General features: G+C 34.2%; 3 protein-coding genes and 1 long non-coding RNA gene across 5 annotated transcripts; 1 reads left to right on the forward strand and 3 right to left on the reverse strand.

Moving 5' to 3' along the window:
- The first annotated feature begins 553 nt into the window (after window positions 1-553).
- Window positions 554-3606, forward strand: LOC133694097 (mitochondrial phosphate carrier protein 1, mitochondrial-like). Its single transcript, XM_062115532.1, has 6 exons — window positions 554-951; window positions 1159-1508; window positions 1602-1645; window positions 1868-2082; window positions 2171-2295; window positions 3336-3606. The coding sequence occupies exons 1-6, from the start codon at window positions 799-801 to the stop codon at window positions 3403-3405; spliced, it is 957 nt and encodes a 318-aa protein (XP_061971516.1). The 5' UTR covers window positions 554-798; the 3' UTR covers window positions 3406-3606.
- Window positions 3607-4538: 932 nt separating this feature from the next.
- LOC133695232 (eukaryotic translation initiation factor 6-2-like) lies at window positions 4539-6390 on the reverse strand. The gene is made up of 7 exons (XM_062117125.1): window positions 6217-6390; window positions 5980-6076; window positions 5759-5844; window positions 5620-5664; window positions 5404-5534; window positions 5079-5189; window positions 4539-4977 (listed from the first exon to the last, which is right to left on the reverse strand). The coding sequence occupies exons 1-7, from the start codon at window positions 6224-6226 to the stop codon at window positions 4720-4722; spliced, it is 738 nt and encodes a 245-aa protein (XP_061973109.1). The 5' UTR covers window positions 6227-6390; the 3' UTR covers window positions 4539-4719.
- A 2947-nt stretch (window positions 6391-9337) lies between these two features.
- LOC133695424 (uncharacterized) lies at window positions 9338-10700 on the reverse strand. The gene is made up of 2 exons (XR_009842435.1): window positions 10026-10700; window positions 9338-9895 (listed from the first exon to the last, which is right to left on the reverse strand). It is a non-coding gene; the product is annotated as an uncharacterized LOC133695424 (long non-coding RNA).
- A 2974-nt stretch (window positions 10701-13674) lies between these two features.
- Window positions 13675-16782, reverse strand: LOC133695098 (plant intracellular Ras-group-related LRR protein 4-like). Of its 2 annotated transcripts, none has more exons than XM_062116904.1 (4): window positions 15759-16781; window positions 14604-15517; window positions 14315-14506; window positions 13675-14014 (listed from the first exon to the last, which is right to left on the reverse strand). In XM_062116904.1, exons 1-3 carry the CDS (start codon window positions 16426-16428, stop codon window positions 14360-14362), a joined length of 1731 nt encoding a protein of 576 aa, XP_061972888.1. In that variant the 5' UTR covers window positions 16429-16781; the 3' UTR covers window positions 13675-14014; window positions 14315-14359. The 2 variants fall into 2 exon arrangements, with proteins under 2 accessions (XP_061972888.1, XP_061972889.1); XM_062116905.1 differs by lacking the exon at window positions 13675-14014 and adding an exon at window positions 14031-14230 and having other exon boundaries at window positions 15759-16782.
- Window positions 16783-21172: the final 4390 nt, after the last annotated feature.

Consider the following 21172-nt stretch of genomic DNA (forward strand, 5'->3'; position numbering starts at 1 on the left):
TTAATTTGTAATCAATGTTGGAATTAATAATAATATAATAATTTTAGTTATAAAACATAGACCAGCCTAACAGACCAACTTGGAACCTAATTGGCTTAAGGACTTGACCAATTCATGAGAAAATATTGACCTGATCTGACCTAACCCAATCAAAAAATTAAATTGACTCGTGACTCGATGTAAACTCTAGAGCAAACATCCATTGAATTTTAAATAAAAAATTAGTCAAAATAATGTTATTTTGATCTTCTAAAAAAATAATTGATTTAAATCAACTTGAGTTGACAATCTAAATTTTTGCTCTAGGTTGTATTTTAAAATTATAATAATAATTATTTTTAGTCTTTTTATTTTTAATTGAATAATATTAAAATTAAAATTTTTTTACATTGATATTTTAAAAATAAAAAAAATATTATCTTCATAAATATGTTTTTATATCTCTATTTTAGAAATAAAAAAAATTTACTCCAAAATTATAAAAATAAATTCTTTAATAAACATGTATTTAGTGTTTTTGTACGGAGAGTATGAAACACTACCTTAGATTAAAAAAGAAAAAGAAAAAAGAAAAAAAAGAAGCAACTAACACATCATAAATTAGGCAAGACATAAACCCTTGTAAATTCTTGCAGAGTTGCTGTCAGATTCTCCATGAGATTAACAACATCTGTCCTGTAAAATCCGATACAACTTTCAGACAGCAATTTTGATTCTGTGACAGAGAAATGATAATAGGTTTTTGTTTTTGAATGTCTTAACAATTAAAGACAAGTAAAGAACAAGAGAGCTGCTGACATGGTTATGGAGAAAGATCAAAGGAGACTGAAAGCACAAGACTGCAGAGCAGAAACAGGATACTACGCTCTTTGTGCTGTTAGTGGAATGTTAAGTGCTGGAACCACCCATCTTGCAATTACGCCTCTTGATGTCTTAAAAGTAAACATGCAGGTGAATATCTTGCTTAGTTCTGTTGTGGAATCTATTATTTGTGTTTTTTTATAGAAGGTTGGATTTTTATCATAGAATGATGTTCTTCGGTGATCCCCATCAAGTGAATAAGATGTATTTAGGCCTTTTGTTTATTACTTAATTTAATTGTCTTTTGGAGGGCATCGAACAAATAATATTCATGTTTTTGTTAATTTTGATTTGTAGGTGAACCCCGTCAAGTATTATAGCATATACTCATGTTTTACTACTTTATTGAGAGAGCAAGGGCCTTCTGCTTTTTGGAGAGGGTGGGCAGGGAAGTTCTTTGGTTATGGTGCTCAAGGTGGTTGTCGATTTGGTTTATATGAATATTTCAAGACCCTTTACTCCAATGTGTTGGTTGATTGCAACAGGAGTTTTATTTTCTTTATGAGCAGTGCCTCTGCTGAAGTTTTTGCCAATTTGGCTCTCTGCCCTTTCGAAGCTGTTAAAGTTAGAGTTCAAGCACAGCCCCATTTTGCTAAAGGATTGGCTGATGGGTTTCCAAAGGTTTATAGAACAGAAGGTTTTCTTGGGTAAGGAATTCATAACCTATGCCTTCATTCTTTTGGGTCCTTTTGGTGTCATTATGTGTGTGCTTCAAGGTTAATTTTTTTTCTCTATTGCAGTTTTTACAGAGGGCTTGTTCCGCTATGGGGTCGAAACCTTCCATGTAATTGCACAAGCCTTAAACTTCAATTACTCTAAATTACAGTTCAACTAAATGTTCATCACACCATTTACTGCATCCAACTTTAAGTGTTCCCTTTTATGTATATTATCTCTTTCAAGATCACTTGAATTTGAAATATGAAGGACCCGATAGTCTGAAATATGTGACCTTGATAGTTTCTCAATGCATGAGTACTGACACTTGTGACAACTTTTTCCACAGTCTCTATGGTTATGTTCTCAACATTTGAGCATTCCGTAGACTTTCTTTACTGTAATGTTATTAAAAGAAGGAAAGAGGATTGCTCGAAAGCTCAACAGCTTGGGGTGACATGTTTAGCTGGATACACTGCTGGCTCTGTTGGTAGCTTTATTTCTAATCCAGCTGATAACATTGTTGCTTCTCTTTATAGCAAAAAGGCTGATAGCCTCATTCTGGTATTATCCGCTATTCAAATTGTGTTTTAGGATACTTCTCTTTACTGTTAAAGAACATGACCTAGACAACTTTCTTTCACATAAGCAGGCTGTGAGGAAAATTGGGTTTTCCAACTTATTTACAAGAAGCCTTCCTATAAGGATAATGCTTGTTGGACCTGTTGTGACTCTGCAATGGCTATTCTATGACACCATCAAAGTTTTAAGTGGACTGTAAGTGCACTTTTCCTGACCCTTTTCCTTTATTAAGAAATTATTGCTGTTTGTAAGTTTGTATTGACAATCAATTATAAATAACCTTCACAATAAAATAGCCAGGCTACAATTTGTCAAAGGCGAAAGGAACTTCTCTAGAAGGATAACTTCAGAATAAATGAACCTCACAGAGCAACCTTCTAATCTGGTTTAATGACCCTAATCTGATATATGAAATACCATTTGAGCCACCAAAATCTCATAGTGATCCACATTCTTTAATAGAATAAAATTGAGTTTGGAAAAACAATAGTCATGTTCTCGAAGGAAAAATGCCAAAGTTGAGAAGGGATGTAGAGTTTGACCCTTAAATGAATGAAATCATATGTTGTGTTCATTCATAGTCTCCAGGCTCTGAGTAATTAGATCCTTGAGACTGTTTACGAAATCCAAGTGTCCAACAATTTGCATTTTGTTGCTTCTGTACACTATGCACAGTGATAGCACATATCTGGATAGGTTTCTGGTCTAGGGTATCCTAGATATGACTTATTAGAGGAATGCTTATGGTATCAAACACTGCTGAGGCTTGGACTTGTGTTTTGCCAGGATAAGGTGTGTGCACAGATTGACCTAACAATGACGTATAACATGTGATCTCATGTGCTCTCTGTCTTTTACTTGAGGTGTCTATTTTCTCTTGAATCTATCTCCTATACATGAGCTGATGGCCTCTTCATTATAGATTGTTGGTCATTTAGGTACCCCCAAATCAACTCTCCAAGATGCGACAGCTAATCTGCAGATTTTTCATTTAGATAAGCACTCACACACTGTCATGCATTAGATAAATAGAGTATAAAAGTTTTTGGCTAAATGCACCTCGGGGTTGATGATACCAGAGTTAGAATTGTATTCCAATTCAAGTTGAAATCCAGTTGCTACCTAATCAGCCAAGTTGCTGAGACCATGTTTGGAAGCAAGCATGAAGAGTATGATATTATTCGAACTTTCTTTGTTTCTGGCCATTATTTGAATTTTGAACTGAAATCTTCCAGGCCTACCAGCGGAGAAGTTAGGACTGACGTAAAAGTAGATGGAGCAGATAAGGCTTATGAAGTGGGATGATGCAACTACCATATGTCTATTTAACTACAGTCTATAGATAGTTTCCCCATTCAAACAAACAGAGAAGCACCGAATCTGTTTTACCTTTGTGGTTGAACTCAAAACTTTTGGATGGCAGCATTTTGAAGACCTGCCATCGAATTTTTGGCTGCAGAAAATTATTTAATAATATAGCTTGAGCAACTGCATTTTTTGTTCTAAGGTTTTGCAAGCTTTAATTCAACTTCTGCTGGCAACCTAGCATCATAAAGTTACAATCTATAATGTATGCCAGTCCTGCCATTGTTTGTAGAAAGTTGACTGTATTTCTGCCATTGTATGCCGATACTGTGTTTCTTTTTGTCTAGTGACAGTATCTGCAAGAAAATGAAATAAATAGAAGAGCTTTGTGTTTCTATGTTTGGAGCCCTTGGAAGGGCTTTATTCAACCTAGCACCAGGTCTCTTTGTTTTTAGGCATCAAACATTGTTACAGTAGCTTCTTGATTTCTGATGAGTACTTTGGACCGAGTCCTTAATTCTATCTAGGCGATCTGTCTTTTTAAACTAGGTTTGTACCCGCATCGATGAATTTCACATCTTTGTCAGAAAATAAAGGAGAAATCAGGATGAATATCAAGGTGAAAAAAAAAAAAAAAAAACATCGGGCCAGTAGCCCACAAGGTTTGGCAGCCCAACTGCATGCATTTTTAGGCAAAGGAAACAACATATTTGAGTAAATGGAAATTCCATCAATCGAAATTTTTCTGCTGCTGTTGAAAAATAAATGCTATGTAGCTAATTTAACGCAACATGAAGAGCCAAAATTCTCATGCATCAACTAGCTAGACCAACTCAGAATCAGGCATCTTCCAAAATTAAATCATTGATCAGCTAAAATTGCCAGTCCTCAACTAATAAAACTACCATTCCAAAAGCTAGTGATACGCATGCTTCAGATCTGACCACAACCTTGCTACAGCATATAGCATACAAGGCAAAAATCTCAAATGGTCGGCATTCAGTTGGAAAACAAATTAATAGAGTTGAGGCATGTATCTTAGCAATCAAGCAATATTGATGATACAAAACCAGCAACAGCAAGCCAACTTTCAGTGTCCATTTTTTGTTCTCCATAGTTATGATGAACTCTAATGAAATAACAGAGCTTCTCCTTGTTTCATTAGTGAAAAATAGTATTTCAAACAATATCTTTCATAATAAAACATGTGATGTCGAGCATCAACATACTTTCAATAAGGACTATCAAGCGATTCAACCTTTTAGGGCAAGATAGCACCATTAATATTTTTGACAGTAGGCCCACATTAATGGCTCATACATAGCTGTCAATCAATGAGTTTCTCATCTCATTCACTATAGCATTTGGCTGAGCTTCCCTCAACTTGAAAACACTCTCAATGACAGAAAGTTCAGTAGCAGTAGTGTCTGACCCACAAAATGCAGTCCAGTCATTCACTGTCAGGCCTGCAGCTATCACTTCACTGCCACGGTTTATTGTTCCAGCCACTAAAGGCACCTGAAGGAGGGTTGAAAGTTCATCCAAGTCTTCAATGGATGTGTGGGGATGGACCTGCAAGACAAATTGATCGATTCAGAACATGATAAGCATACTTGGATATTTCACATCTAGTTGCCTGAATAAGCATCAGCCAAGTATATTAAACAGCTTACCAAGCCACCTTTGTTGGAGAAAGCACAGTAGCTGCCCACAAGAACATTACCAGCAATTGTCTGCCTAAAAACTTCTACTCCAAGAACATCGGCAATCATTTCCTCTGTTCCCTGATCAAAACAGTCAAGAAAAAGCATATCAACATCTAGAAAGTACTTGTAATTACAGAAAAATTACAAGAAGCTGAGAGCATGAACAAACCTCTAAAAGCATGCAATAATATATATAGAGTAGTCATATCAAATCAATAGTCAACAAGTATATAGTATCAAAAACACATAAATAGGGAATAAAGAATGAATTCAAAGGAAGAGCTCAAAATACCTTGTCAAGATCAGTGTGTGTTAGAGCAACATGGTCATTGCAAGCTACACAATTTCCCAAGGCAGATAATCTCTCATCAACTCTCTGAACCACAACTTGATCAGGTAGACTGTTTCTCAAGTGTTGAAGTTCTAAAACAACAATGATTTGTTAAACCATCAATTCGGCATCTTATACAACTACCCCAAACACCATTTTCACAACTGTATTCCTCACCTTGATCAGTAGTAGTATGCGGCACAAGGAGTCCATTTTTGTTTCCTACCATTAAAACCAAAACCAATAACACAAGTCATAATTTCTTTGTAACACATCATAAGGCTGCAAAATAACAAAGAAAATAAAAGGCCTTTACCTGCACAAAGTCTACCGATGATTCTAGTGCCTCCAATGGAAGTTTTAACAACAGGAATAGCGTCTGCTAACTCAGCTTCAAATGTGCTGCACACAACACAATATATAATAGAATCACATTACCAATCATAAAAACAAAGTCATTTTACTTATATTCTTTCCTTTAACCATCTTTAATCACCTAAATGCACATATATAAGAAAACCGTTTAAAAGAAATTACCTATAAAAGCTCTCAGAACCTCCAATGGCAACCAAACAATAAGCATTGGTGAGCTTTGAAAAGACACCAACTTCACATGAATTCTCAAACATGAGCCCTAACACACATCAAGAAATCACACGAAACACATGAATAAATAATCAATTCATTAAAACATTAAAGAAGAATTGATCAGGGTTCAAATATTAAAAGCTAAAAGGCATGAACTCTTTTGAGAAAATTAAGAGAGGAACTTACTTGTTGCCATGATTGCAATAAACTTGATATTGTTGTAGCTTTTTTTTTTTCAGTTGTAGAGAGGAAGACGAGGAAGAGGCTACTTGGTTAGAGAGAAATAAAAATATATCGTTAATTCGCTAAGAGAGAATTTTTGACATTTAGGGTTTTTATACTGAGTGTTTACTGTTCATCTTAATTTTAAGGTCGGTTTGAGTTATCTGTACTTCGGGGGTTTTTTTTTTTTTAGTTTAGAATTGTTCCAAAATAATTTTTGTTTGAAAATATATTAAGATAGTATTTTTTAAATTTATTTATAATATATTATATTAAAAAATTTAAAATTATAAAAAATAAAAATTCAAAATAAAAAATAAAAAATTTTAAAAATATTTTTTAAACACCAAGACTCCCGCAGGTCAACCCAATAAAATTTATATTCTTGGTGTGCAAGGGTCCAATGTTCCACCCAAGTCCCGTTCTGTTGTTTTTCTTGCCCAGGCAGGCTCCCTGGTCCTGGTGGGTTTATTTGACTTGTATTCTTGGTGCCCAAGTATCAAATCTTCCAACCAAGTACCTCCCTATCTTCTTCTTCTTCTTCTTCATTTTTTCAAAGCTGAAAGAGAGATTCAAGTCTCGCAATAAGCAAAGCAAACATCCATGAGCAATTTAGATGAAGAGTATATCATAAGTTTGTTCCATGTTTTTATTATTTTTAGTTAGGAAAGAGTGCGCACGGGCTGTGTTTTTTTTTTAAATTTAAATATTCATATTGTATTCATTAGGATACAGGTATATAATATATCGTATTGGATTTAGGATAAGTTTTAGATTGAGTTTCACAATATTCATACCTTATTCATTACCTATGAAATAAGATAACTATTAAAAAAAACTCACTCATTTAGAGCAGTATCCGTCTAGTTTGGATTAAATTATCATCCATTATTTTTAGTATTATTTATACTGAGTGAAATTGGAGAATTTAACTAGAAATAAAAAATATTTTTTTAAAAAAATAAATATCAAAAGAAATATCAGAAAAGAACTGAGCTAAATAAAATAATAGTTATTAAACTCGATATTTAATCCTGGCTGGGTTTCAGAAAAAGTTAACCCGGAGTTGACCTGATTTGACCTAGTCAACCTAGAGAGTCAACTCGCTACCCATTCGATTTGGTTAATACTCGATTTGATTTTTTAAAAAAATCAAACTGATTTTTTTTTAATTTTTTTTAAATCTTGAATGTCTTGGTTCTAGGTCAACCCGGGTTTATCTACTCAACTTGTAACCTAAATTGAGTTTAATAACTTTGAAAAAAAATATGAAAATACATATATTCAATAATGAGTTTTTTAATAGTAAATGTATTGACTGATTATTATTTTTCTAAAACACTGCATAAAAAATATTTTATCGACATTGGGATCGCTCCCTATTTGAATATAATTAGGTATTTGAGATTGAATTTCAACCTGTTTTTTTTTTCAAAATTATTTTGCTTTAAATTAATTCTTTTAATGTTTTTGGATTGATTTGATATGATGATATCAAAAATAAATAAATAAATATTATTTTAATATATTTCTAAGTAAAAAATACTTTAAACCATTATCGTATTCTCAAACACCTTTAAAACTAAAAATTAGAATTGCAATGGCCCATTGATGAAGTCTTGACTTAGAGCTTTTTCATTTTGAGAGCTAAAGGCCCAACAAGTTTCTTCCAACCCGATCTGAAGAGTGTGTTATCATCCTTTCCCATATTTGATGCCAATTATTGAGGAGATTTTGAGCATTGGACTATCCAATAAAAAGAAATTCCTTTTTATCCTCTTAATTGTTTTTCATTCCAAGTACGAGCAGGATTTAATTCAAATCGCTTGATACTTGAAGATGATTTAAGTAGTTAAATTAATTGAAGTCGCAAAATCAACAAAACTACTCAATGACAAGTTGTGCTATCAACTTGTTGCATCTCTATTTCCTAGGATTTTACACTAGACTAAATTTGTTGTCTGCATTCCTTTACGAGTATAAATTTGAGGTGTAACAAACAGGCTTGTGATCTTTTTTGTTTTAAACAAATGATGTAAATCCATAAGATTCATTTGATCAAAACCTGGTAAGAAGAAAAAACCATAAGTCGATAATAGTCGAACTCCATTTATTATGAAAAAAATCTAAGTTAAAAATAGACAAGTCATGGAGAACTCATTCACAATGTAAATAAGCTTGGGCAACAATTCAACCTGAAAAACTTTGACTTGATTGCTTGTCTGGATCAAAATTTAAATAAAACATGAGGGAGTTGCTATGATATGTAAACCAATTGATTGGAAAAGTCCAAGACCAACTTGGACAACTAGAAAAAAATATGGGTTGGTCTAAAAAAAATAATATTTTTCTATTGATTTAATATTGAAACGGCGACATATTAGATTACATATGGTTAATCAGGGTGAATATCAAATGTTCTACCTGAATAATGGATATGACCATAAGGAACTAACTTGGTCGGTTAGCTATCCCTTTCCTTTCCCTTTCCTTTTCCCTTTCCCTTTTCTATCATTGCTTAGGTGGGATGAAATTTAGGCTCTAATTAAAAAGTTATTATTGAATTAGAGATTTAATTAAATGAAAGTTGGACTCTAATTAAAGAGTTATTAGGGAGTTAGAGATTAGATTGAATGGGTTAAATGAGATTCAGAGCTTAATTGAAGAGCTATTATCAAATTAGGGATCAAAGTGAAAAAAAAAGATCGGCACATGCACTAGCTTATGAATAGGAGTCGCCGGCTTCAAGTGAAGCGTGTGGTCCCTTGCCACCCCTAAAGGTGATCTTCTTTGGTGTCCCTAGTAGCATCTCGACATTTTTATCCTTTCTAGGTGATGCATGTAGGGTATTTTTCCGCGATGTGGGGTCAATTATTTTACACCCTTTCTTTTTTCTCTCTTCTCCCTTGGGTTCTGCAATTTGATTTGTTTCTTCTTGCTTTATAGCTTTACACTTTTCTTTTATCAATTGTAGTCCCTCTTGTTCAGATTTCTTTGAAAATGAAAAATTCAACCAATTTTCCGCACAATTGAGCGCAAACTCAATGATTTGATGTTTTCTGACTATTTGAGAAGGGCACAACAATTGAGGAAATTAAAATGCCAAGGCCAATCATGAAACAAATCAATACAAAAGGATAAAAAAAAGTAACATGAAAAAAAATTGCACTGGGTGAATCCAGGCAGGCTACGTACAAGGACTTCCAATTACCCAACCGGAGAGGGAGTCGTCTCGAGGAGATTCGGCTTGCCTCGATATCTCATACTTTTGAAATGGTAGTATGGTCCCTTAACTTTTGTGATGTTTGAGTTGGTCCCTACCAGTTACCATTAAACTACCAACCATTCCACTTGTGAAAAAAAAAATCATTTGAATTCAAAGCCTTAGAATTAAAACTCGAAGTTTAAACTACAGGTGTTTCTTCTTAGGAATCATGTGCCACTATTTCATGCCACAGAGGTAGTAGTCTCTGGAACAGGAACCGCGCGACAAGCTAGGCCATAATTTCAAATGCAAGATTAGCACCATCATTCTACGTTGATCGCAGTCACATTAGTACGTGATCGACAAAGTAATCCATCTTTGCAAATGTTGTTGAATGGTGCCCAGACAAATAAAAAGGTGTTTGATCAAGGGATCGATCTGGGAAGAAAAAAGAACATAATGCAATATAAACTTAGAGATGCCAAAGTATAATAATATGCTAATCATACAAGACGAGAAAGGGAGTGTGCATCTGGATTACAAAGCCAAGCTGTTAGCTTGTCCATACCTAAAAGCAAAAGATCGAGTCCTATAATACTCAACCTCCTCCTGCTGCCACTTTCCATCATCGAAGTTCTTTGTATAACTGCACATATCATAGTTCAAAAACACATGCCTTTCGTTGCTGCTTCTGTTTTTTGCATTCAAGATCCTGCAAACCTTCCTCTTTAGCTTCACAACACAAGCCAAGACCGCCCTCCTCCCCATTCCCACCACTAACTTTATCTTTCTTCTCGTAAATCTTCTAGCCACCCTTTCAATGGGTTCCCATGCCCTCATTGTCACGCCGGCATGTTCCATACTCCTCTCTTCCCTGTAATGATCTACATCATTGGAAGACAACAACCTGCTGCAAGGAGAGTCTGTTATTACCATCTAACTTCCTCGCTTCTTTGATAAATGTCTCTACATGCCTTGTTTGTTAATGGAGGTACATTTATATTGACTAGGCGATTTGATTGTTTTTTGTTCAGAAGTCAGAATCAAGGACATGAACATTGTATTTAATTTTGTTGCAGCGTGAGAATGGCTGTTGCCTTAATACTATATACATGTAATTAGGGGAGATAGATTTGGCCACTTTGACCTAGCAAAGAGGCACCACTCGTGAAGAATCCAATGCTTTTCTTTTTAATCGTTGAGATTATTCTATAACCAAGCTTTCATGTATTTCGACTGGATCATTTCACATGAACTTGGTATATTATACAAATTTTCTTTTCAGCTGGTCTTCTATTATATTTAAATCTCAGATAATAACATTAACATGTATATATATCCACTTGGCAACCAAACCATCATTTCAAGCGTTGGAGAATATCCAATGTTTAGGGTCTTAAAAATTTGCTAATATATGGACCGTGGAGATCCCCCCTTTCAAGAACAATCTTTACGCCAGCCACTTTTCATTTTAAAAAATATTTATATTAATCAAAAGACCAAATGATCTCTATCAACTTTTTTATTATTTAAAAAAAAACAGTTTGAAAATATGAAAAATGCCTTTGAATATAAGTTTAATATTTTTTGCTTTTAAAAATAACATAATCTTTATATTATGTTTTTAAAACATATAAAGACTGAATTGTCTATGTTCATTTTTTTAAAAAAAAATATTTTTTAAAGTAATATAGTCATTATATATTTAAAAAATAAAAAGAATGAATTATTCTCGATAAATCACATACTAACTAATTGATCTAAGAAAAAAATCATTTTACTCCTAATAACAAATTGATTGATTTTTGTGTTGAAAGAGTAAAATAATAATTATACTATTGCAATGAAAAATAATTCATGTAGTATATGCATAATGAATTCACCGTGGCTTTCAGTTTTTTTATTAATTTAATTTTAATATTTTAATGGCCATGGCCGGGTCGTTGAATAGAGAGGTGGTTGCATTCCGAGATGCTATTGTCACTATCAGTTCTGGTTATAGAAACATCTGCATTGGCCCACGAAACTACCACCATTATTCATTTATGATCTATGCTCTCTACAAACCATGCTCTGCCCTTGTAGCATGTGAGCCACCGCATATTTGTCAACGAGGCCATAGTTGTAAGTTGTACCACTCTAATCCCTGTAATAAAAAAAAGTTTAAGAAGATCCTTGATTTGGAAAATTATTTTCATAAAACATAAATTTATAAAAATATCTAACAATTTCATGAAAAACTTATTAAGAAGTAGTTTAGTAGTATGTGGGATTATTTGGAGCATGTTGTTTATGTTTTTGAGGGTGTATGGTAATGGTTGTTTTTTACTCGTAAATATATTAAAATACTTGGAGTATTCTTTTTATGCTTTTGAGGGGGTGTGGTAGTGATTGCTTTTCAAAATGTTTTTTATTCAGAAATACATTAAAATAATATTTTTTTTATTTAAAAAAATTATTTTTGATATCAACATATCAAAATAATTTAAAAACACCCAAAAAATAATTTAAAGTAAAAAAAATAAAAAAATAAAATTTTTTAAAAAAATACTTTTAAAAAGTAAAAACTAACAAACGGGAATGACTGGCCAACTTTCAACACATCCAGTGATTGGAAGGAGCTGTGTTCAATTAATTGAGGATGTTACAATGCACCAACCAGATCTAACCTGATTTCTATTTTGGATCGTCCTGGATTTTAGCATTATCTTCTGGCTTTTTCTATCCCTATAGCTTTATATCATGAATGGCCAAATTAATAATCAATCATATTGTTTGTCCTTGTATGCATTCTGGGTGAGGCCTCCGAGTTTTTTTTTTATGCCTACAGCTGCTGGCTTCCCTTTTCTCCCTAAAAAGCTTCTTGTTTAAAGGAGAGGTCACTTCAATATAATAATAAGATTCCGTCACTACTTAGTGTGTATAATCCACCATCTTTTGTCTATGATTATGTACTGATGCATGTATGGCATTGCACAAGGCAAAATTAAGCAGCTAACAACAATTTCAAGCTGAGTGCAAATCTATATTAGTGAGAGCTGAATTCATATCGGGAACATCAAATTTTACATTAAGATCTTCATGTCACCACTTTGGTCAAGTTGTCAAGATTCAGGGGCTGTGTGGTATCAGAGGCTTGGATTCTGTACCAGTTTTCATAGCAATAGATTATTTACAGTTGGAAACAACAAAGTACTTGACAGATAACACACAGGATGGATTTCAAATCCAAGCTTGCCAGCTCTAATCTAGACTGCTCATGTTAAGTTGTAAAAGGCCCGGGAAATTATCAACTTCTTTGCCACAAAATCCTGCGATGCCTCCCAACTAACTGAACCTATCAGGCCACTGATGTTCCCCTTCCGAAGTGGGGATAGATAGGTGTCTCCCTCACAGATCACAGGTCATGAAAAGTGGTTTTCGAATGCACTCTCTTGGAGAATACACCTTCAACCCCTTTGATGAGCTGTAAAGGAGACAAACAGGGTAAAGATATGCTCAATTGGCTCACGGTATTCATGGGCATGGAGCTCAATAAGATGGTATTGTTAGCTCTGATTCTGGCATAATAGCCAGAGGTAATAATTAACTGCCGTTCATTGTTTTCTTCTCTTTCAGTGTTTTCACCATCTGTTGGTCGTTATTTCGAATGAATCCAAGTACAACTATAATATGACAAATACCAAGCAAGATAATGATTAACTAATGGCTAAAATGAACTTCAAACAATGTCGTTTCTGTGAAATTGATATGTAAATATGTATCCGTTGTAAGCATGCTAAAAATAAAGATGCGCATCTTCCAACTTGTTAATTTAATCAGTCATCATTCAACAATTAATTTCTAGATAATCGGAAACATGAGAGGCAGTGTACGTAAGCTCTTTTGTCTACGATCTTCTGTAAAGAGTCTAGCAAATACAAATAAACAACTATATCGAAGTAGACTGCCGTTGAAGAAACACATGCATGTGCGGCTAGGTCAACTACATATTAAGTAAAACAAAATCAAGGGAGCTAACAATAAGCAACTTATTGCGTGCATGATTTCGTTTGCACTCAAGAAATTACGGCATAGCATTAATTAATCAACTATACTCCCAGTAAGAAATCATCAGGCACGTGAAAAAATGGTCATATAGCTATAAAAATGTTGGTTTATTAAATGTTTGGCAAGAACGGCAGATGTTAATGTTTACTAGAAATGCAACAAAAGCATTAGACAAAAGAAATTTTAAATTCTATTGAATCTAAAATAGAGAAACATATTCTATTACATGTGGTAGAGGTAAGGTTAAACTTCTTCGTAGAATTAAGAATACACAGCATAGTATTTTCCTCGCCCTCCTATCTGCCGGCTGAATTGTACACCTCATTACGGTTCAAGGACAACAGATACAGATGGAATAAAATGAAAAGAGCCAACTATAAAAACAAAACAATAATGAAAATCTCCAATTTGATGATCAAGAGTGAGAACCGTTTTATGAACTGAGTCCCCTGTTTGATGTGTGGATTTGTTGCACTGCCATTTCTGCTTTCCAAACTGCTAAAACCTCTGCAAGATGAGAAACAAAACCTTGAATCAGTCATGCTGTAAGCATGCCACTTAATTAAAATCTGCAGCTTTATAAGTGCCACCATCAATTCAAAATGAAACAACAAAGGCACAATCTGCAGCGTGAATTTATCAAAATCTGCCTTAGAAGAAGTAACTCTTCATTTTTATTGCATGCCAACCCCCTCCTCTTTGAAGTTTAAGCGAGCACACGCACTGGCAGTGATCAGAAAAGGTCTCAGCCATGGTTTCAGTCCACTGATAGAAGTACATGATGCTGAAGATGATTCAAAAACTTACCCGACATAAAGATCGTGTTGTTTTTCATGTTACAATTGTTTTGATTCAGGCTTTCACATAGTCTAGGCCATTGCGCTTCCTTTTGTTAGACTTTGAAAAGAAGCAAATTTGAGCCCAACTCTTTTTCTGCTTTACAGGTTGTACTTTGACATCCCGCTTTTCAACAAGTTCAACCATGTATTGAACAGCAGCCTGAGAAAACAAAGAAGCAAAAAGAAGTAAGCGAATTAAGCCTTACAATAGAGATCAGATCCTACGTAAACATCAAATGCAAGAGAATATAAATTACCTGAGCACCCTTTTCAGCTATATGTCTTGGTGGTACTTCCAAAGGATTTTCTTCTGCACGTAAGATACGTAGTCGTGTTAGCATCCTAAAAGAGTCTGGAAGGGCGTGTATCTGGTTATTGCTAATATCCAGCTCTTCAAGATTCTCAAGGTTCCCAATAGACCTTGGTAAGGATTGCATATCAGCAAAATTATTTCCTATATTCATCTTGACAAGCGAGGTAGCAAAACACAAGCTCTCAGGCACTGACTCAAGCTCGTTGAAACTTACATCGAGCTCCTTCAAGCTTAATAGAGATGACATTGTTGTAGGCAACTGTTTGATGTTATTGTACCGAACAGATAGAACCTCCAAAGTCTCTATCTTTCCAACAGCTTCGGGGAGTGCCTTGAGCCTGTTATAGTCTGCACGAAGCTCCTTTAGTGAGGAACACTTTCCGATAGTATGTGGGATTTCTTCAATATCATTTGTCTCCACATTTAATTTCTTCAGACTAACAAGTGATCCTATTGTATCAGGGAGTGAAGAGAGCCTATTTGAGCTCAGATCAAGATCCTGAAGTCGTGCCAATCTGCCAAATGTGGCAGGCAGAAAGGATAACTGGTTACCCCTCACATCCAGAGCAACCAAACTAAGAAGATCCCCAATAGATCCTGGGAGTTCGCCAATTCTATTGGAATGCAAATCCAACTTCGTCAATGATGAAAGACCTCCAATAGTTTCTGGCAACGCCACAATCCTGTTCTCAGACAAGTCCAGTGTAACCAAACTCGATAGCTTGCCTATCGAATCCGGTAGCCAATCAACTTGATCCATCAACTTATTTTGTAGATTAAGCTCTTGAGTTCCTTTTTTCGAAGACACTTCAATCAAACTCGCAAGCTTAATTAGACTCAACTTCTCCCCATCTTGACCTACACAATTCACAAAACAAAACCAACCTCAACATCACAAACACTATACACTTGGAAATTATCAAAAAAACTAAAAAAATGCCCATAATTTATCAAAATCGTATAAATTCATTCAGCAACACAAAGCATAACTACCATTAAAAATTACAGGTAACACGTTATCATTGAGATAAATCTGGGAGATTAAGACAAGCAAAACCCGTTAAAGAAGTAACACAAAAAACAAGGAATTGAAGCTTACTTGAACTGATTGAACTAGCTTTTAAAGTAGAATCCACAATCTGCGGCGTAGAAGAAATACCAATCCCATCAGAATATAACGAAGATTTCGCCTTCTTCACATAACTATCATCTCTGGTAAACAATTCAGCACTCCTCGTCGGCTCTTTCTCTGCATAATACAATCCGGACGTGGTAGCCATAGATGATCTATCAATCGAAGAAGAACCCGCCGCAGCAGCAGCAGCAGCGCTCCCCTTAAACGAACTACTGCCCCCATTAGCATAATTGGAAGAAGAACCAAACCCAGAAACAGAAGTAGGAGAAGAAGAAGTAGAAGGAGGAGGCCAAGAGAGGCATTTGGAAGCTCTTTGAATGAATTCATCGAACAGGTTATGAACATTTTCAAGATCAAGCAATTTTACAGCCTCCAACTTTTGTTCTTTGGTTTGAAAAAAGCTCAACTGTTTTTGCATTTCTTGCAGGATCATGAACAACTCTTGAGGAACATCTGGGGTCTTTGTCTGCTTCGAAATCGCTTCCATTCTCGCTTGCTCTTCCTTCTCGACATTCCGAATCAATGTCTTTGCTGCTTCTACTTCCTCGATCCCTGGTCTTGTCGGTAAAGATCTATGAATCCTCATAATTTCCTCCACCGCCTGATCAACAGATTTCACATTCGTTATTTCCATGGTTGCTGTCTCAAGCCAAAAGGATAAAAAAAATTTGATGTATTTCAAGAAATTGGAGGGGAAAGAATGGAGGATTTTGGAGGGAAGGAGAAGGGTAGTATAGGTAATTCGAAGAAGGTGGAGCTTTTTAGCGTCGTGTTGTTAGAAATCCAGCTATTTCCTTCCATGCTCTGCGTGTTCTCTGCTGGTATTTCTGGGCGGATTCTGTGGTTTTTATTAATATTTGTTGGGATATTTAAAAATTATTAACAAGATTTTATTTATTGATTGATTGAATATGGATGATAATGTGATAGAAATTGATTAATGAGTAGAGAGTTTGATCGGTTATCAAAGAGGATAATTGATCTGCTGCTGCTAATTGTTTGTTAGTTGCCTTTTTTATTTGTCTTATTCCACTTTTCTTTATTTGTTTTCCATTTTTGCCCCTCGGTTCATCATCATGTTGTCTGTCCAAAATGAGGCGTCGTGTGGGAAAGCTGCCAAACTGTGTTTTATAAAATTTTAATTTTTTTTATATATTTTTAGATAATTTTAATATATTAATATTAAAAAATAAATTTTAAAAAATTTATCATTTTAATATATTTTTAAATAAAAAATATTTTTTTAAAAAAAACAACAACTATCACCGACCAACCGCTTAATTAGTTATGTACTGTATTTTCCTCCTCGGTGGTATAAAGACAAGGTGCTGCAAAAAAAGAGCTCCCCATGACAAGGGCAGGATGGATGTTAGGGACGAAAAACTGTAAAGGGGAGGGCAGAAGGGTAAATAGGCGGGGGCGTCATTTTCTAAAAACAGTTGGGGTATGCCAAAAACAATTAAAAAAAAAAGAGGCAAAAATAGTGAAGGGGAAGAGAACTGACAGCAGGGAGGAAGAAGAAGCAGCTGTGGGGGTGGAGTGAATGCAGTGTCCACTTGTCCGCCAAGTAATTGTGGACACGTGTGCTGTTCTTGAATTATTATAAAGTTAAGAAAAAAAAAAAAGGAAAAAGTGTCTCTCTCTGTCATTAATTTCACTATACAACTGTTACCAGCTGGCATAGCTCCAAAGCAAAGCTACTCAAGCCATGAACGTGTTTTTTTTCTTTGGTCTTCACTTTTCTATAATCTTTCTTACTTTCTTTTTCAGATTTCAGTAATTTTATGAAATGAAACGACAACATCAAGTAATTGACATGAGTGTAATGGAGCCAAGTATCTTAATTAATCTTTAAAATTTTGTCGAATGAGTAATTTTGTTGAATGAGTAAAGGAAATCTATATCATCTATCTATTATTCTCTTAACCGATGTGGGATAATGATCTCTTCAGAGCTCCTAGACGAGAGGTTTGGGTAGAGCACATGACTCGTTCCTACAAACGGCACCAACAAAAGAGGTGTGTCCATATCCACAGCATGAGAGGCCCACCAATAGATATTGTCTCACATGGTTTCCAGTGGGTTTTGTTCCTTAAAAGACGTCTCGTAATGAGAAAGGTGTCCTTGGTGCCATGTAAGAGATCAAGGCCCTCGTCTCTTAACCGATGTGGGATAATGGCCTCATTAGAGCCCCTCAGACGAGGGGCTTGGGTAGAGCACATGACTCGTTCCCATAGATGGCGCCAACTAATGAGATGTGTCCATATCTGCAGCATGGTAGGCCCACCATGAGATATTGTCCTACATGGCTTCCAGTGAATTTTGTTCCTTAAAAGGCGCCTCGCAATAAGAGAGATACTATCTTTCGTGTCATATAAGCAATCAGGACTCTCGTCTCCTAACCGATGTGGGATAATGGCCTCATTAGAGCCCCCCAGACGAGGGGCTTGGATAGAGCACATAATTCGTTCTCACATACGGTGTCAATTGATGAGGTGTGTCCATATCTACAGCATAATAGGCCCACCACAAGGTATTGTCTCACATGACTTCCAGTGAGTTTTGTTTCTTAAAAGGCATCTCGTAATGAGAGAGGTACTGTCTTTATTGTCATATAAACAACCAGGGCTCTCGTCTCCTAACCGATGTGAGATAATGGTCTCATCACTTAGTAAACTTTATGATTTCTTCAATGAATCAATATGTACTAGTATAGATATTATTTGTTTATGAGCCAGTTCAAACTTCATGATTTACAGACCATTTATATACGTACTCCAATCTTACCTATAAAAAATAAGAATTATATATCAGTGCAGAGCTGATTTAAGCTGAGAGCTATATACATTATTCTTCAAGACTACTATTTAATAAAAAAGTCTCGAGAATATCCATTATGTTTTATAAAATGAATATTACTCTTAACAAAATATCCTAAATACAAAATAAAAATTATTCAAGACATCACTTATCGGACATATATAAAAAATATAAATATATATTTCTTTAATATTTTAAAATACTTTATTTATAGTTTTCTTCAAGACCCCATTCACTGTAAATCGATTTTATACCAGTGAACCTCAAAATAAATTGTTTTTTTTTCGGGTTTAATAATAAATATACTTTCTGTTTCGGGTCAGTACTCTTGAATCGGATGGTTAGAGAATCAAATTTCAAAAATAATCACTCAAGCTTGAATCAACACATTTATGGCAGCATTTGTTTCTGGGCAACTTCCCTTCTTGTATTTGTATCCAAGATAATGATATAGCATGAGCAAACATGCATGTGCATTGCATCAACTACGCAACTTAAACAAGTAATTACCTATTTATCACCCTTTTTTTATAATTTGTGAAACCTAGTGATAGATAAATTATGAGACAGACAGCCTCACGTTCTATGCTTCGTACCTGTCTGTGTGAAGTCTTACAGCTTTTATGATGAGAGTCTTTTCAGATTGATGTTGATGAGGACTGCTGCATCATATGATTCTTGAGTATGCTTCCTCTTACGATGTCGCCATGCAACTTTGTTTTCTTAAAAAATCAATCTTGTTCTTATCCTTTTTCATATCACCCTACCTAATTATTCTCAAGTGCCTAGATGATTTTATATCCAGAGAACTGTAAAACTTCTGAAGTTATTTCTCACTGCAGAAAGCAATGTTATTAGCTCGAGTTCTGAATTCCGATGGGCGGGATATAGCTTATCTCTCACCAATCCTCCTCCTCCTGTTGATCTAACCTTCATTTCTATTTTTATTTTGCAGATATGTAAGTTGTAATGGAGAGATTTTTCATTAATTTTTAGTTTTGATATCAATATACTGCCTTTAATTGGATGCCAAAACTGAGGATTTCGGATAAAATAGTATCTGAAATTTAACAAGACTGATGCTGCATTAACAAGGCACGAAAATAATATGGTTTAACAGGATGAGAAAATGAGGCATAATGCTATACTGATATATATATATATATATATATATATATATATATATATAGCGTTTGGTGAATTCCCTTAAATAATAATTAAAAAAAAAATTAAGATCCATAGATTATGGAAATATTAATTGTGAGCTTGCCATATTCAAATTTGATAAACGATATAGTTATATATGAATACGTGATAAAATATTTGCTTAAACGATTTTTTTTTTTAATGTGTAAATGATTTGATTAAGAATTTAACCTTAGCATAGAAAATCTAAACCGAGAAAATCTTTCCAATTTTGTTTTTGTTTTTTAAATGTTAATATAAATTAATTGGAGAAACTGTAACATGGGCCACGTTAATTCCACCCGAAGATGTTGGAGGACTTGCTATTTTAATATATATTTTTAATAAATAAAAGGTTTAAACTTGAGGCTTCTTATCATAAGAAAAAAAAATAATGCATACTAAACAATAAAATTTCGACACTTGATATTCAAGTTAGGAGATTTAAAAAAAAAAAAACTAAAAGAAAAGGGAGTTTTACTGTACCCTTACTTACCAAATGAAAATATTATTCATTATAATAGTGATTTTTTCTCCATTTTTTAGCTTCTTTCTTTTTATATATAATTAATGATTTTTTTAATTTAAATTTCATCATTTAATATTAAATTTTTTTAAAGATTGGACTTCATAATTTTTTTATAAGATTATTCTCGTCTTATGACCCGGACTGCAAGTTTAACGGGTTAACTTTATTGAATCGAGTTTTTTCTTTTCATTTTCTAATTGATTTTTTTTAAAAAAATTATCCTTCAACATTGGATTTATTGAGAATTAGCCTTTATGATTTTTTTTGTTTTCTTTTTATGAGGCTACCCCCATCTTATAACTCAAACCACGAGTTTCACAAATTCACTCAGGTTGACTTGAGTCAATTTTGTTTTGTCTTTTTTCAATTTCATCTTTCAAATATTGATTGATTGGAAATTGAACTTCATAATTTATTTTAATTTTCTTTCTTTTGGGTTATCTTGGTCTCATGATCCGGGATGCGAGGTTGACAAGTTAACTTGAGTCATTTTTTATTATTTTTTTTCAATTTCATCCTTCAACATTGATTTTATTGGAAATTGGGCTTTATAACTTGTTTTTTATTTACTTTTCATGGGGTTATCATAGTCTCATAATGTGATATGCAGATTGACAGGTTAATCCAGATTGACCCGAATCGACTCAATATGTTATTGTCTCAATATTTATAAAAAAAATATCATCTTCAATATTTATTTTGAGTTAAACTATGTTTTTATGGGTCATCTAGATTGACTTTAGACCTTCTAAGTTGACTAACTCACATCGGATCAATCCCACATTAGCAATGCCTAGATTTTTTTTATGATAAAAATATTTTGATTTGATCTACTACATAGTGC

The sequence above is a fragment of the Populus nigra genome, chromosome 5 (assembly GCF_951802175.1).
Source record: "Populus nigra chromosome 5, ddPopNigr1.1, whole genome shotgun sequence".
In the NCBI taxonomy this organism is placed as follows: domain Eukaryota; kingdom Viridiplantae; phylum Streptophyta; class Magnoliopsida; order Malpighiales; family Salicaceae; genus Populus; species Populus nigra.

Excerpts from the sequence above, each read along its gene's own strand:
- LOC133694097 (XM_062115532.1), top strand. The coding sequence starts at position 799 with ATGGTTATGGAGAAAGATCAAAGGAGACTGAAAGCACAAGACTGCAGA. Across the intron at positions 1,646-1,867 it reads ATGGGGTCGAAACCTTCCAT|TCTCTATGGTTATGTTCTCA; the intron begins GTAATTGCACAA and ends CTTTTTCCACAG. Across the intron at positions 2,083-2,170 it reads AGGCTGATAGCCTCATTCTG|GCTGTGAGGAAAATTGGGTT; the intron begins GTATTATCCGCT and ends TCACATAAGCAG.
- LOC133695098 (XM_062116904.1), bottom strand. The coding sequence starts at position 16,428 with ATGGAAATAACGAATGTGAAATCTGTTGATCAGGCGGTGGAGGAAATT. Across the intron at positions 15,518-15,758 it reads AGCTAGTTCAATCAGTTCAA|GTCAAGATGGGGAGAAGTTG; the intron begins GTAAGCTTCAAT and ends TGAATTGTGTAG. Across the intron at positions 14,507-14,603 it reads TAGCTGAAAAGGGTGCTCAG|GCTGCTGTTCAATACATGGT; the intron begins GTAATTTATATT and ends TTGTTTTCTCAG.
- LOC133695232 (XM_062117125.1), bottom strand. Across the intron at positions 5,845-5,979 it reads GGTTCTGAGAGCTTTTATAG|CACATTTGAAGCTGAGTTAG; the intron begins GTAATTTCTTTT and ends TGTTGTGTGCAG. Across the intron at positions 5,665-5,758 it reads CATCGGTAGACTTTGTGCAG|GAAACAAAAATGGACTCCTT; the intron begins GTAAAGGCCTTT and ends TTTTAATGGTAG.